At 42.1% G+C, this 16,444-nt stretch overlaps 1 protein-coding gene across 13 annotated transcripts in view; it reads right to left on the bottom strand.

Moving 5' to 3' along the window:
* Nucleotides 1-16,444, bottom strand: part of MAP4K4 (mitogen-activated protein kinase kinase kinase kinase 4) — a 170,480-nt gene that overhangs the window by 19,436 nt on the left and 134,600 nt on the right. For 2 of the 13 annotated variants that reach the window (XM_064646328.1, XM_064646333.1), the window contains 11 exons: nucleotides 14,242-14,403; nucleotides 12,034-12,264; nucleotides 11,014-11,120; nucleotides 9,933-10,084; nucleotides 9,139-9,236; nucleotides 8,789-8,797; nucleotides 7,969-8,144; nucleotides 7,485-7,605; nucleotides 6,125-6,316; nucleotides 3,659-3,776; nucleotides 3,233-3,403 (listed from right to left, as the gene is read on the bottom strand). In XM_064646328.1, the coding sequence (XP_064502398.1) occupies nucleotides 3,233-3,403; nucleotides 3,659-3,776; nucleotides 6,125-6,316; nucleotides 7,485-7,605; nucleotides 7,969-8,144; nucleotides 8,789-8,797; nucleotides 9,139-9,236; nucleotides 9,933-10,084; nucleotides 11,014-11,120; nucleotides 12,034-12,264; nucleotides 14,242-14,403 (1,537 nt within the window). The remainder of the gene's footprint in view (nucleotides 1-3,232; nucleotides 3,404-3,658; nucleotides 3,777-6,124; nucleotides 6,317-7,484; nucleotides 7,606-7,968; nucleotides 8,145-8,788; nucleotides 8,798-9,138; nucleotides 9,237-9,932; nucleotides 10,085-11,013; nucleotides 11,121-12,033; nucleotides 12,265-14,241; nucleotides 14,404-16,444) is intronic. The other 11 variants (XM_064646335.1, XM_064646342.1, XM_064646329.1 and 8 more) reach the window with 10 other exon arrangements.

Here is a 16,444-nt window from a genome sequence, read left to right as displayed (position 1 = left end):
CATTTGGGCTGATCCCATAATGAACCTTTTCATACAGCAGGTGGGCCCAGTGCAAAGGTATGTATCTCGGTGTGGTCTGCATCTGTAGGAGTGACATGCCTTCTCACAGTACTAAAAAAGGGCATTGCTCCCCTAAACAACACCCTGGCCACCAAGCATGGGAGTGGTTTGCAAAAGGGAGGGCACGTTAACCTGACCCAGGGGGCACAAGGTGTCTCTGAAGGGGAAGAGGGTGTTAAGGGGGAGCAGAGTGGCAGCCAGGAGGAAGTAATGATGGGGAAGGGAGCTGAGCTACAGGTGTTGGAGCACCCTGAAAAGCCTCTGGATGAATGGGAAAAAGAGATGTAGCCTACCGGGAGGTCAGAAAACATCAGGCATCTTCGTTTTCCTCTCTCTCACCTTTTCAGTAAGAAAACTGCAGAGGTCCCAGCAGTCCCCACAAACAATCATGTATCTTTTCTCAGATTTGCTGCTCTGCTACTTCTCCTGGGAGGCGTGTCATCCTCCCAGGCTCTCCAGCTACTGACACCTCCTTCATCCCCGTCCTGCCCGCCTATTGCTTCTGCATTCCCCTCATGGTTTGCACCCACTGGATCCCATCCCACAGCTCCCATGGGCATTTCACCACAAGAACACTTCACACAGACTGTCTCTCATACTGAGAGATCCTCAAATTGGGAAGTGGTAGAAGGAAGCAGGGAGAGTGACATACACATGAATCAGGTCTGAGCACAGGCTGCAGCAGCACCAAACCAGCCTAGGAAGTGCCCAGCTGTTGGTCTCCTTCCTGCAGCTCCAGGACCCACTGACTAAAGCTGTAAGTGATTCAACTTCAACATGCATTTCTGTATTTTTTCCAGTGTAGATTACAATTCAAAACAAGCCACGTGCAAACTGCTCACTCAGGGTCCCTTACCCTCTTTGCTCATCAGGGCTCCGTTGCTTGTGCCTCCACCCCAATCTTTCCTTCTGCTGCCCCTGTGGTGCAGTTGTTTCTGCTTCAAGTTCACGTGCACACTTGTCCCTGATCCCTTCCCTTAGCTATATGCATTTTGAGATGAAACTAATGAGGTACTATGCTGGTGGCAAGCAGTGCTTGTATTTTAAAATGCAAGCACCCTCATTACTCACAGACAGCAGAGCTCTTCTACCACCACCCTACAATTAAGCAGTTCTGTTTTTTTCAAACAAATGGAAATGCTTCCTGAAAAAGTACAGGCTGCTTGTGGAGGCTGGGTGTAAAAATCTATCCTACTGCATCCATATCATTAACATTGACTATTACCACTCAGAATTAGAAGAAACAACATCACAGACCTAATGCAATCAGCAGTCTGCCAGATACTACTGGCATTACCACTGGTAAAGACAAAGCAAAGCAAGCCCCCCTCTTTTTTAATAAGAAGCATCACCATGAAATTGTTTAACTTGCTTAAGGGTAGAGGAAGTTAAACCTTACCAAGAAATAAGCATGTGTACCAGCTTGTATCACCATCAGTTTGGCCCTAAATGTTTAACAAGGAAGGGCCGTGTCACAGTTGTAACACACTTCTAGGATTTTACACCTTTTTTGAAATCACCCTAACAGTCAGATACAGAGATCAAAGAAATATAAAACCATTAACAAGAATTGCTACTGGCAAAACAAGGCAGATTGGAGAAATTATGAATCATCTTTACTGATACCACATGATTTCTCTCTGCCTTTGCCCTCTCACAGCCTGAAAGTTTATATTTGCACAAGTCCTCATTTTATCATTTTATACACATGAATACAAGCAGAAATAGCATTGGGGTAAAAATTCTTACCAGTAAATTCTGGAAATAAAGAAAACAGCAGATAGGAAGATAAGGTGTTGGGAGAGCTCTTTAACTGACACAGCTTTGCAGGCAAGAAGACTGAGACAACAGTGCTGTTCTGAGAAAAAAGAAATGGTGGAAATAACCCCAAAAGAGAACTAAGGCCCTGGAAAGACCAATGAAAATGCAGAAAAGATAAGTAGACTGTGTCACCTATACAATCATCATGTGACTCAGGGGTATGGCCAACTCTCTTCTTTATAGTTTTTAAAATTACATGCATGTGCATTTACAGTCTGCCAAGTTTCGGCATATTAGACAAATATGTATGTAACATACACAAGCATCATCTATTAACATCTAGGTAACAAAAAATATCATGTGCCCCCATAGATTCTGGTCAAGAAACAAATGGCATAGCAGAAGAAAGCCCTCCCTGGGTGTTGCAGCATTGATGTCACATTGTAGCAGGCAACAAGCACTGCTCTAAGCACAGTGAAGTGTGGGATCCTGACTAACTGGTCTGGCACCAACACAAATTATTCCTTGTGACAAGAAGACCAGACACATTTGGTCAGATGACATCTCATATCCAGCTTCTCTCTGCAGTAACCACTCTTAACAAAGCTAAGTCACAGTCTCAGAATGGAAAATGTCCCTCCTACCCTCCTCTTTTCCCTCTTCCTTCCTACATAAACTGATGACTGAGGTGGCAAGTCATCTTACAAAGCACATCTTAATCAAGCTCTGCAACAATACAATAGCATAAGGCTCAAGAAGATGATTATTTTTCAAAAGAAATACCATGTGTGTACCAGGTGTACAATATAAGGACTACTACAAGCTCCAAAAAGCTGCAAGAGATGTACCAGCAGGGTTTAGAAAAAGCTGAAAAGGACATCCTGATCAACTGAATGAAGCCTCTCCCAGGCAACTTGTGACAGAACAAAAGGACTCAAGATGCACCAGGGTAGGTTCGGGACGGACACCAGGAAGAAGGGTGGTTAAGCATTGGAACAGGCTGCCCAGGGTGGTGGTAGAGCTACCATCCCTGCAAGTGTTCAAGAAACAACTGGATGTGGCACATAGTGCTATGGTCTAGTTGATATGGTGGTGTTCGGCCAAAGGTTGGGCTCGAGGATCTTGAAGGTCTTTTCCAACCTTAATGATTCTAATGATTCTGTGATTCTAAGTCTGAACTATGCAATCAGAAGCATATATACCAGTGGGAAATAATATCAAAGCAGAAGCAACAAAATGTAAACAACACAATAATAATCAGCTCTTGCAACAAGAAGATGCAAACAAGCACTGAATAAACGCAGAGGAACTGTTGCAGTTTCGGAGGTACATCAACGAAGACTGCAAGCTCATACTGGTATGTCTACACTTCAGAAGTGCAGGAGGCAAGGGAAGAACACGTTTGCATTACCCCATAAGGCAGCACACAGTATCTCAGAATTGAATCTCTTCTTGTATTTGCGAATCTCTGGTGTATCACTCTGTGGTCGAGTATTCGTGGGATTCACATTGACAACTGATCCTTTCCGTGTAGGGTCTTGCCTTATTGCTTCTGATCTCATTGCTTCACTAGAAAATCCTACTGAAAAAAAGAAAAGTGCATGTAATATCCCTCAAGCGCTAAATTCTGGCCATATACTCTTGACATTATACAATCCAAATCAGAAACTGAGAATACTGAGAAAGTCTTTCTTTTTGTAAGAAATGTAAATGGAAAAAGAAAATAAACTATGCAATCCATTGCAAATTAAATAAAAAGCATGATGGTAACATTCTTAAGTACTTTAAAGAGCCACTGAACCCTTTTTCAATTGTTGTCTTCAGCTACTTTACTTACCCACAGAAGTCACAGTTGTCCCACTAGATGGAGAAATCTGTAGTAATCTGGGGTCTATAAAAGGTGTAAAGGAGGAGGAAGATTTGTGTTTCTGGAGTGTGTTACTAGCGGACTGAGTCTGCAATGTAAATTTCAACTTTATTAATATTAATGACAATAAAAAGCATGGATAACAACAACCAACGTTTTAAAGTTACTACAGAATTATGCTACAGAACCTCCCCAAACCTTTATACTTCCTTTATAGATACGCAACGCACTACAGGCACCACACCTGAACTAGATACATATGCACACCACACATGTTACAGCAAAATGTCATCCCTGAAACTCAGCTGCTAGCAAAGCCTTTTACAACAGGCCACTACAATCAGGCACAAGGGGAATGTCTCTCCTTTTAAAAATCTGCTTAAATGGAGGTATACTATTTTATCTGCAAGTTGTCCACTACCTACAGTTTTTGAATTTATGAAGCATCTCCTGAATTGAGTTAGTTTAATAAATTATGAAGTTTAATCTCTTGGCTTGTGCAACAAAATCAGAACCATCTGGGATCAAGCATTCACTTCTATTATGGATTATGTTTCAATGTTTGCTACTGTTCATTCTCCCTATTTTGTTTAACCTGAGCCTCTTGCCAGAAAGCTGCAGCAGGTTCTTCCACCTTTATTTGACAAAGCAACGTATTAAACCTGTATCGAACAAAGGGGCTCATTAGTGTGGAAGGTGTAGCAAACGGTGACATGACACTATGAATATGTAGTGGATAAAATCACTGGTGCTTGCTGAGTTATGAGGTCTAAACATGAAAAAACATAAAGAAAGAAAGAAGTGAAACAATGAACTGTTAAAAGTGGAAATGAAACGACTTAAAAACTCTTGCCAGTTTAGTATTATAGTGACAACATTGCATAATGAAGCAGAACGGGACAAGTGAAAAAATAGTATATATATAAAGGGTGTGCATGTGGGTAAGTTATACCAAGCAGTACTGGGTTTTTGCTCAGCTTTATGCAAATGTAGTTATGAGACACTTCTTTAGCATCAACTAATCTTCAACTTATGATCTTCCTAAGCCTCCACTCTGCAGAAAAACCCCAGAAATTTGTCTTCAGAGTGTATCGGTCCCCTGCACAGCTCAATACCAAAAGGTTCCTTTATCACCAGGTACTGCCCCAGCCTTCACTTCCTAAGCTGAGTTAAATGAACCCTGCTTACTTATTGCTTAGATCAAAGTAATGAGCAAGCATATCTCTGGATCAATCAAGTGATCTCTATAACCTACAAGTGTGCTTTTAGAAAGATCAAAGACCAGTGAAGCATATCTGAAAATTAAGTATTATGCTAAATGAATTTCCAAGAGGAAACACTTCCTCCCACCCTCTGGTTCAGAAGCATTTTTGATTACATGGTAAACGCGTGCATTGCCATCAGCCTACCCAGCTCACTGCAACCTCTCCTCATCACAGCACTTGCACACCTACATGGCAAGACTCTAAGCAGCAGCTTCTATTCACCAAGTTTTGCTCCCCTGTACCATTCCCCTGCTTAAGAGGCCCACCCTGTAAGCCAGACTGGCCACCCAGCCAGGAGTGGAGACACCATATCGGGCTCCTCGCTTACTGCTAGGGTTGGTAAGAGCCAAACGACGCCCTTTGTTCATTCACATGTGTGCCTCTTCTCTGCTGTGAGGGGTTACACACACAGGAAGGACCAGGCTTTCCCACCAGCACTTAGTAAGGGAAGATACTATCCTAGGATCAGCCCAGGAGAGCAAGAGAGAGCTTCCCCCATGGTGAAGCCTTCTCTACCTGGACATAACCAGTGCTGGTGAACAGTCAGCTTTACACAGCTGCTTTTCAGAATACACACATACTTAGAAAAAAACCAAATATTTTTCCCCATTCATTATTCCAAAATAACAATACCTCAGGCTTTTACAACCCTCCCAGGCACCCCCTGATTTGTTCATTCAGCCCACGTGGCAAGGTTTAAAGAGCAAAATCCCTCTGCAGCTGCTTCCTCTCCCAAAAGATGAGTTTCCACAAGCAGCTCCTCATATGTGTGGAGTTACTAGTCCAGCCTTTACTGACAAAGCCAAAATTAACTGCTAATTCTGAAGAGGCACATTGCTTGCAATTAGACTGCTCCCAGAATAAAACAGAATTAAAAAAAAAAAAGAGTATTGGCTTGAAAATGCTAGTAGTCAAGTTTAGTTTAAAATGAATGCCATGCAATTAATGACTCACTAAAGGAAGCAAAATAGTAAACTGGCAAGTTTGGCGTGGGACTGCTCTACAGTTAAGGGCTTCTTACACAGAACTGAAATGTGTTATTTGGAGGGTGGGAACAAAGGTGACAAGAAAAAAAAAGCAGGGGAGATTGGCTGGAGTTCCTTTGCAAACTAGCTACTAGGCAATGTTGCTATAACCCTACAAAAGCAGCCAGCTGTGGTGTAAGACATACCTCATTAGTAGTTAGCTTGTCCTGGGGTGTCTGTGGGGACATGGTGGGTGTCGGCTGGCTGGAGGATGGGGAGGAGGAGGTGGAGGAAGTGGAGGAGGAATGGCTTTGCTGTAAGAGATCTGGCAAGAGGTGAATGCGACCGGCAAAGCCATTGCTCTCATGATGGCTGGCACGCTTTTTGTCAACTGTACTCTGTAGAAAAAACAGGCACACTTGTCTTGCTCAAGTGCTGCTTAAAGGTCTATATCCCTAACAACCTCTCTCCTTCTCTCCCTCACTTCCTACCTTTTCACATTTAGTTTTTAATTTATTTTTTTAAATAAGCTGATAATCCATGCTTTGATGCCTGGATGGAAAGGGAAAGTGGGCAGAGCTACTAGTATTCATCAAATTCCCACCTCTTCTGGCAGGCAAAAGCTTGGTTTGTGTGGTTGACTTGCACAGCCAGTTTCACCAATTCACAAAAGAGTGACTGTGCTGCTAAGTCCGACACCACAACAGGGACAAGCACATTTTTGAGCGTGGGGCGAGGATTTCTTTCCCTATTGTTTTGTTTAAAACTAACTTAGATCCTATAGAGATAGCAGTTTGGACTTTCTGGAGAATGCCTGCAGATAACTATTTAAAACAATAACCATGAAATCTTAATTTTCAAACCAGAGGGCTCAATTAAGAAATTGGCATTCAGTTGTGAAACTCAGAAACGCGATTACTGAGGAAACTCCTATAAGCTAGCACGCTCATTAACACACAAGCTCATTTAAAAGCAGGGAATCATTATCCTTCAGAGGCACAAGAATGCAGTATTTTCAGAATCAAAGGAAACAACATAGCACTCTAGCTCTGTCCACATTCTCTGCTTCACCACCTATTCTACTTCTCCCCCACACCAACTGTTGTGTGAATTTGTATGTACGTGTGTGTGTATGTTATTTGGGTGGTCTGTATGCCCTCAACTACAGCTTCAAAACAATTTTAAAAAGCCCTGAGTGCTCCCACCCCTGTCTCCCTCCTAGACCCACTCCTGAGACACATGTTTGGTCCTATGGTTAAACTAAACTAAGTTCTTCCTCCATGTACTTGCTCCACACACCTGTAGCTTTTCTACCCTTCTCTCCCACAGACTTTGAGATATTCTGCATGGTGCTGCCATGGGTGTCACCGGAAAGCATGCAAAACAGAAGCAAGGGCTACTCTCCTTCTTGCATGCATCAAACATCTTGCTCATCTGAAATCCACTACAGCTGTGTCTTGATAATACGAACAACAAATATAATGTAGAAACAGCATGGGTGAATGAGCGAGTGGGTTAATGAGCACAGAAAGGGTGCAGCACTGCACAGGGAAGGAAAAGCAGTACCTGTCGAACAATTAAGGTGCCCTCCTTCGAAGGAGTCAAGGCAGGTTCACTCTCCACATCATCATGGACAATCATGGTTTTCACTGACTCTGTTTCACCATTGCTCAAGTTCAACGTTGACCTATTTGGCAGACAAGAAATAACTGGAGTGAGATAATAGCACTAGTGCCCTAGCTGTCACTGCCCTGCATCAAGGCACACTGAAAATTAATTTGTATTGTGACCAGAGTGGAATATTTACAATATAACCTGCCTAGAAAAGCCTCTCTATAAAAACTCCACAAAAAACAAACAAAAAAACAAAAAACCAAAACCATACACACAAAAAAACCTCAACAAAAACACAAACAAACAAACCCCCAAACCAAAACAAAGTAAAAACCAAACTAAACAAACAAAAAAACCCCACCAAAATACTCAACAACCTTTTCCTTCAATCCCCTACTAGGGAAAACAGATGCAAAACACTGGTAGAAGAACTAACACTGCTCGGACATCATCTGGTCCAGAAGTAGATTCATCTGCTCCTTCTTGTTCCATATCATCATCTTCCTCATCTGTTGTCCCTGACTCCTCACTTGAGGAGGAGTAGTCTGTTACTTTATGTGGAGGTCGCACATCCTCCACTGCTCGCAATTCCTTTGCCAATGCAGTTAAATCCTGATGGGAGAGGGGAGAAAAAAACCAAAAAACTTGATGTTGTGACTTAGAGAGAAGAAGAGTTTGCAAGACAAATGCCCAGGATTAGTGCCCAAATTTTCTCACTTGTCCACTGCCATGTTTCCATTGTCCCAGCTGTAGTTTCCTCAGACTTACTCATTCCTACCAGTTATGAAAACTCACTTTCTGATAAATTAAAGCACCACAAGAGTCAATCTAAGGGGGTCTTGCCATATCATAGAAAAATGTGCATATTCTGAATCCCAACTACCCTGCTTATGACTTCAGTTTACTCTACTATACCATCTGAAGGACATATACAAGCACCAAGATCCACTCTCATATGGTTGACTGTCACAGTTTATTTTCCTAAATTTTCAGGTTAATAGCACCCACCTACTATCAGAAGGGAAGGACCAACCTCTATGTTTCTTTAAGAAAGCTGACATATTTGGGTGCTAGGGCAGTATCATAAGAGATATGGCAAGAGAAGAAAGTTTTAAGGAAAGCTGGAAATACCGTGAAAACCCACTGAGTTTCCCGAGATACAACTGGACACACAGTTGTAGTCAATTGTAATAGCAGCCAGATAAATGACACGTCAGAAATCTTTCACAGAAAGTAGCAACAATTTAAGGTCTTACCACTTCTCCCTGCACCATTCAGCCCAGTATTGGCACATTCAGGTCATATGCACGATCATTGATCCAGCCCCAGGAAGGAAGCACAGGATTGAAAGAGAGAAAGGCAAAAGTTAGGAAGAAAGAAGATCAGAGTAGAAATCAATCCCAGAAGCAGAGCAAAACCTAATGTTTAAAGTACTGTGATGTGTGCAGGCAATTGCACAGCTGAGAACGTGCTGTTACACCCACAGTTAGAAACTCAGCTCAAGCTGAAGTTCATCCCTGAGGGCACCATGAATAGAAGCTCACACCGTACTTTTTGTGAGTCCACCTAAGAGAGAAGGTGGACAAGGGAAATGGATGCAACTTACAGCAGGCTTGATAGGTCTGAAGACTTCCTTTTTCTCTTCAGGCTTTTTAGGTGCACTTTCATGACGCTGCGACGGCGAACCCTCTGATTTGGATGATGCTGCATGTGCCAAGACCCCAAAAGGAACACCGAACAAAACAGATTAGGCAGGGAGCTAAAATATGTTTTTCTTACTTCACTTTGGAGAGAGGAAGAGAGGTGAGAAAACTATCAGGTGGTGTCTGACTGCATGACCTAAGTTTCACAAGTTCACTATTACATGGTCCCTGAAGGACTATACAAAAAGACATCATTAGCTGTGGTTTGTATAGGTGCAACTGACCTATGACTGAAGTCAAAGTAAACAGTCACACAACTGCAAATCAAAAGACTCAAGTGTGGCCACAAGTTGCAAAACCTCCATCAGCATTCAATGTAGCCCAGCTGAGACCTATCTAGAGCAGTCTGCACCCTGCCACCACCAAGATAACAGGCAACAAGCATCAAAATGTGCCCTTGCACACATAAGGAAGGGAGCTATGAGGGCATGGAGACTGGGATGTTTGCACATAGGAAAACGAAGCAGTGACTGGATGCAAATTAAAGAACAATTAAACTCTTTGACAACGACTTCTGTGCCTGTTGCCTTTCGGAAGCAAGGACATACAGCCAAGGGGGTAGAGGAAGCTAACCCATCTTTGACACTGCATGCTCAAAGGTCATTCCACGTGGGGGTTAGCATCCTTAATTATTGAGCGTTTCACAGCTTAATAAACTTAGACACACAATGTTACAAAGGGTGGGAGAAGGACTTACATCTCATCCGGAACCGCTCTCCAGACCCACTCTGAGAGCCGGGGTGGGAGCCAGGCTGTGAGCCAGAGTTGCTTGAACCCGAAGAACTCCCACTGCCTGGCCTTGGTACGAGCTTCTCCACCCTTTCCCACAGCAGACGAGGCTCTATATTGCTGTATCGGGGAGAAAATAAATTATTTGTCACACACTTCACTTCCAAATTCCTGTTTCTAAACTCAAACATCACTCTTCCTCAGTGTTTCGCTAATAACTCATCTGAAAGAACACTAAGCTGAAGGCACCAGTGATGCTGCACAACCCAGGCAGTGGCTCCCTCTGCCATTGGCTCCCTCTACCTTATTTATGATGGTAAAAAAAACCGTTTAGGTGGGTATAAGCTATTCTTTATATATGGAGATATCTACTTGCCATTCTTATGTATCTAACCTAAAGTGGACAGTTCCCTCAGCCTGCATGCAGCAGGTTTAAAATTGGCTCAGAAGTCCCCTGGGCACCCAAGCCCAAGCCAAAAAGAATACCAGAATACCCTCACCCCTGTCTAGTGAGCCAGTTCCAGGGGAGCCTGTCCATTTTGCTCTGCTGAGCTCAGACGTCAGTCCCCTCCTCCCCCTTCCTAATCTCAGATGCTCTGTGTAACAGCTCATGGATGCTTTTCCCCCTCCTGAAGTCTGGTTCTGGCCAAGATGCCAGCAAGTTTCTGAGATCTCTTCACTTTAGATATTACAAACACTTCTGCTGCCAGTAATCCCCTCAGTATGCCCGAGTTGACCTGTGGCATCAAAAGGCAAGATGTTCATAAATGGCCACATTTTTTTCCAAAATCTTAAGGATATTGAAATTACTGCTAAAGTTACAGGGCAGGCAACTCAAAGGAGGAGAGGGAAGAAGAAATTTTGCCAGTCTTAGTTGACACATGGGCTACATCAAGGGAAATTAATATTAATCATTACTGAAAAAGGATCCAACATCATTTTCCTTTCATGTCCAACAGGCATTGGCCAAAAACTGTCTGGAAATGTCTGATTTCCCATGAGCCTCTTTCTTCCAAATCAAGAAAGGTGAGGACATTAGGCTTACAAACCTCGTGGAGTTTCTTTGACCTGCTTGGTTATTCTGTTGCCCACTGCCCTGCAGTGGAGAATCACGGCGGGACAGGACTGGCGATCGGGACGTTGTTCTCACAGGTACCTTGGGAGAAAAAAAGACTGTGTTAAACCCATGAAGAGGAGAGAGAGAAGAGGAAAATTAAACCTGTCCTGCCACAGAATATATTCTTAAGATTTTAACACTTTCTAAGTCCAAGCTAGCATCAATGACCAAAAGCAGTAAACAAACACCCACAAAACCAAAAGCCTTAGTTGGGATGCTATTCAGAATTTGAAGAGAACACAAAGTTTAGTCTTAACATTAAATAGTGTTTAATAGTTACCACACGAACACATACACGCCCCACTACCCTCCCAACTACTGAGACATTTAAAAAGAATATGGCATTTTGACTGAAGCAGGGGAGGCACAAAGCAATTTGCTGAAACAGCATGAGAATTAGGAGAATAAGCTCAAGGGAACCAAACAAATGCCTGGGAATGGATCAGCAGAAGGCAAAGACTGGTGGGGGAGCAAGAATATACTCAGAAGAAGCAAATCCCAGTGGGGGGATGGGGGGAGGAGAGGAAGAGGAAATATATTGAATGTTTCTTTTTTGTTCAGTTCCATCTCAATTTTAAATAAATGTATGATTCATAGTTTGGGTTGCTAACAGATGAAGAGGAAAATTAACTCTGAGCAATAACCTCAGGGATATTTTAAATTCTTTTCTGAATATGGCAATGACTTGTTAACTTTGCATAATAAATTGTTTCTCTGAAATAGCTGCATTCTGTAAATAATTTCCAATTTTATATGAAGCTTCAATATTGTACTTAAGGTTGATTATCATTAACCCATTGACTGAACATCTACATTAGGATCTGCCTTCCAAAATACTGTTACCAATGCTGGCACAAGGGCACAGTCTTCCCAGTGCCCAGGGTATCACATTCTTGAGAAAATTATAATCAATAATAAAAAAATAGCACACATCTGTCTTTCTACTCCTTACCCTTGGAGGCACCTCGTCACTGTCTGATCTAGCCCAAGCCTTTTGGGTGGGGTCGGGTACCTCCGACTTAGAGTCAGAACTCTGATTTAGCACTTCACTGCGTGAAGGTGGATATGGGTCCTGGGAACGAAGATGGTGATGAGCAAATTTGGGAGAAGGGTCACTGAAGGAATGGGATCGCGAGACAGGGGAAACATTGTTCTTGAGAGATGCCAGATGGGACCACTGTACCTTACAAGAAAACAAAACATAAAACATTCAATGCGCTCAGTATAACCGGCTTTCCAATTAACACAGAATAAAGGCAGGTGGGGTGGGCAGAGACAAATTGGTTATGGCATTAGGTAAGCGTGGGGTGGAATCAATGCACTTAAAAGCAAGGCAAGCGCCCAAAGAACGTAACAGACTGAAAATACAGCACATATGCATTTTTTGTGAGATATGCTCTCCACATACACATACACTGGTGCCCAGAAGAAAACAGGACCCAATATCTGCTCAATGAGACTGAGTCCAAAGGCCACTCAAGAAAGAAGTCGCCTTCGATTCCCCCATCTTCAGTGGGCTTTGACCAGGTCTCATGGCAGCACTGGTGGGCTGGGAAATTTGAAGTGGACATCCAATTGAAGAAAAGTCTCTGACTTGTGCAAACCAAAAGACATCTATGTTTCCTAATAAATTAGGAACTAGACACAGTTCCAAACTTTTGGAGAAAGACCATAACACAAAGCCTTTATTCCTTTACAGTCATTGCAATATGTATAAAAAACATAATCTATATTGTATATATATGTACATATATATATTGTATACATATGTACAATACTTACACCATATATGTACCATATACGGTACATATATACATGTTTAGACACAAACTACACACACACACATTCAACTACATACATTAAGAAGGCACAAAGTGACTCCAGAGTCAAAATTCCATTGGGATTTCCACTGAAAATCCCTATTGACCCTTCAGCCTGTTTCCTCCTTGTGTATAAACCTGTCTTTCAGAGTTGACTTCTGAAACTAAGGAAGAGGAAATGTCCTAACTGAGGAACATACTGTTTCCACACCTAGTAATTAACCAAAACTTTGCTTTCAATCCCAGTTTCAGTAGGTTGGATGTATTTATTTTTGTATGATTATTATTTCCTCAATTTTAATACACACAGCTGTTGAAGAGCCTGATTATTCTTAATATGAGTGGAAGACACAGACTTTAAAAGTAGCTGGCACAGAGAACATGAAGATACAAGTCCAATATTTTGAAATAGTCATAGAGGTTTGAATATAAGCCAGGAATTAATGAGTAAGAGATGAAGTTCTGTCCTGATTTCTCCCACTCTCCCGTCTGTTCAAATTCTCCTGTTGCCCAAAAGAGTTGCAATACCCAGTCACAGTCAGGGATGTTGTTAGCTTGCAGTGTCATCAACAGACTTTATTTGAAAGAAGAAAATTCTGCATGGAAACAGGAACTGAATGCAGAACTATACCATTTAATTTAATACATCTAAATTGCTCAGAATTTATGGGCTATGTCTAAGTTTTAGACAGAGGTTACTTTTTTAATTCATGCCATAATTCCTATGAGATCAGATATTAAGATCTGGAGGCTCTTCATCAGAAAAAAACAGAACAACAGCTGCCATGCAGCTCAGTGGTTTCAACCTCTTTTTGATTTTCCAGAGGTGGTAGAGAACTCTGTTTAGCAGCTGACAACAAACTTGATTTTCTTAGTCATGTTTTGTAAATCTCTTTGAAACCATGCTCATACTATTAAAACCCACTTGTTCGGTTAGCTTCCCTCAGCAAGAATTTTAAAAAACAAGCAAGCTCACTTTTTTTCTGAGTAAATACATTGCACAGAGCAAATTCTGAATTGTAAAAGTGTTCTGCAACTGTCACCAGCGTTTAGTCCATGTCACTGTTGCACAGATAATAACAGAATGCAACAGTTCTAATCTAGCTCTAACATTAAAAACACACACACACCCCCAAAAAAACCACCACAAAACCCAAAAATCCATCAGTTTACCAATAAAATAAGTAAAAACAGATAAAGAGCAAATCTAGTGAATAAGCTATGTTGTGTAACAGTGCTACCATTTACATAAGACTTTCTAAGCGCCAAGATCGCAGAAGAAAACCTGTTGGGACTTCTGCATTTCCTCCAGGCTCACCAGGATTTTCCTGGGCACTTACCTGGGGCTCCATTGGCCTCTGCAGGGCAGGCTGAGCAGGTTCTGAGTTTCCATTGGAAAAGGACTCTGATCTTGAAGGCACTGGTGGCTCCAACACTTTGCCCATCTGTTTAGACTGTGCTTCAGGGGAGCCCTGATTAGTTTTTCTAAACCTCTCTTCCACCTAAGTCAAAATAAACAGAGGTTAAGCCTTGAGTCAATAAAACCAATTACAGTAGAAATACAAAGGTGAGTACCACTTTTCTTTACCAAAAAGAAACCAAATACATCTGGGGTTTAGCAGGACTTTTTTCCTACCACTTTTGCCAGCACTGTAAGTTCACTGAGTGAACTACACCGAAGTGGTAATTGTGCCAATACGGAAATTCCATACTGGAAAGAGAGGAGATACGGGAGGCAGTTAGATGCAAGATAATATGAAGAAAGACCATTACTGGGCTTCTTTCTGCCTAGACTAATTATTACCCATCAGTATTTTCCCCACAAACAATAAAAAGGATATATGAAAACAGAAACAACTTTACAATATAAAGGTACATTTCCCACTGCTATCCCTTACTTTAGTTACCTACCTTATGAAACCAATGGTTTTGGATTATCTGCTTTCTGGTGCTTCTCTCTTTGGCAAAGGAAAAAGAGATAGGAGGATAAACTTCTCTACCAGGTAATACTGGAGCCTGTTCGGCTTTAAGTACAAAACTGTAGGACTGATCGTCCTCTCTCTTATCAAATACTCCCAACACAACCTCATAGGCTGCAGAGGACAGTCCCAGCAGCTTGTTTCCTGTTCTCAGGAAGGTGCAGAAGTGATCATACATTAATGTCAAGAGCTTGCTGAAGGAAAGACTAAATCAGAATGTGCTTAGTCCTCAGAAGAACATCAAGCAAGATCCTCATGCAGAAACATTGACTCTTCCAAGGCCACAGCATTGAGAACAAAGTGACAGGTATGAAGGGCAAGAGACAGAGAGAGGCTATAGGCAAAAAGTAAATATCCTCCTAAAATTTCCTAAGACCGTCTGTCACTGGAACCAGGGCAGCATGTGCGTTTCTGCCAGAGGAGCTGCCTCTGAGGAATGCTAAACTCCCAGAATTTTACCAAAGCATCAAAGATCAACGTGGTAGCTTGGGCTGATTTCATGTGCTTTAAACCCTTGTGCCTGAAGCACAAAACCAGTACTGGGGTGGTTTCCTAGCAGTGACAGTCTGGAGAGACTGGCTGTCAGAAGACAGAGGCAAATTTCCAGGACTCCTCACTTCAGCTGGGCTGCTTTACAAACCCAACCTGCCTCTGCATTCCAAAATTTGAGGATGTAACAGTTTGCCTATGGGAACAAGCAGACAAGCTTCCGCCAAGTCTACACAAAATACACCACGTCTTGGGAAGAACAAGAAGAATGGAAGCAAGCATCTTCACCGTACAATTATTTTCACCACCGTGTTCAAATTCACAGAGCCATCCTTTAAAGTTTAAAAAACAGGCCAGACTTCTTGTTATGAATAGAACAAGGAAAAGCCCCAAGTCCTTCTGTCTGAAGGAGCAGGTTTTCACATCTCTAGCGGTAGATGATAGGAGGTTTCTTCCACAAAGCACATGAACTGCATGAGCCACGTGTCTTCAAAACCAGGCAAGAAGTGGGAAAGAGACAGAGAGCGCATCCCTGGATAGAAACACACCCTGTTCCACTCATCTGACTGTCTGGACTTGAAAATGGTATTAAGCTCCAACCTCCTCGCTGCTTCCCAAAGCCAATCTTAGAAAGTCCTTTGCCTTATATCCTCATTGCTACTGCAATGAGTTAAAAAACTGATCACCATTAGACTTTGCCAGAACAGGAAAGTTAGTCCACTTCAGCTTATCAACCCTATGGTCAGCATCTCCGCATATGGAGACTTTGTCTGAAAGTATGAGGCACAGAACACTCATTCTAATTCGCTATTTTATGTCAAGAAAGATGTCAGAGTTAATGCCCGCTCTTAAGATTAACTGGTGTCACTCCCACTGCCAGGCTATACTTCTACTACACTTTTTAAAAAGAGTATTACACAGCAAGCTCTGGGAAGATTTGACTACTAACCAACATTTCTGTGCCTTCATTCGTTCTAGCTAGAGTAATCTCAAAAGAAAAAGACTACAACAAAAAAATAGCTGAGTCACTGGTTCTTCTAATGGATGTAACACTTGAGTCTTCATTAGTTTCTCT

The sequence above is a fragment of the Pseudopipra pipra genome, chromosome 2 (genome assembly GCF_036250125.1).
Source record: "Pseudopipra pipra isolate bDixPip1 chromosome 2, bDixPip1.hap1, whole genome shotgun sequence".
NCBI lineage: Eukaryota > Metazoa > Chordata > Aves > Passeriformes > Pipridae > Pseudopipra > Pseudopipra pipra.
Note: the sequence above shows the minus strand (reverse complement) of the source record. Positions and strands in the feature narration are given on the sequence as shown.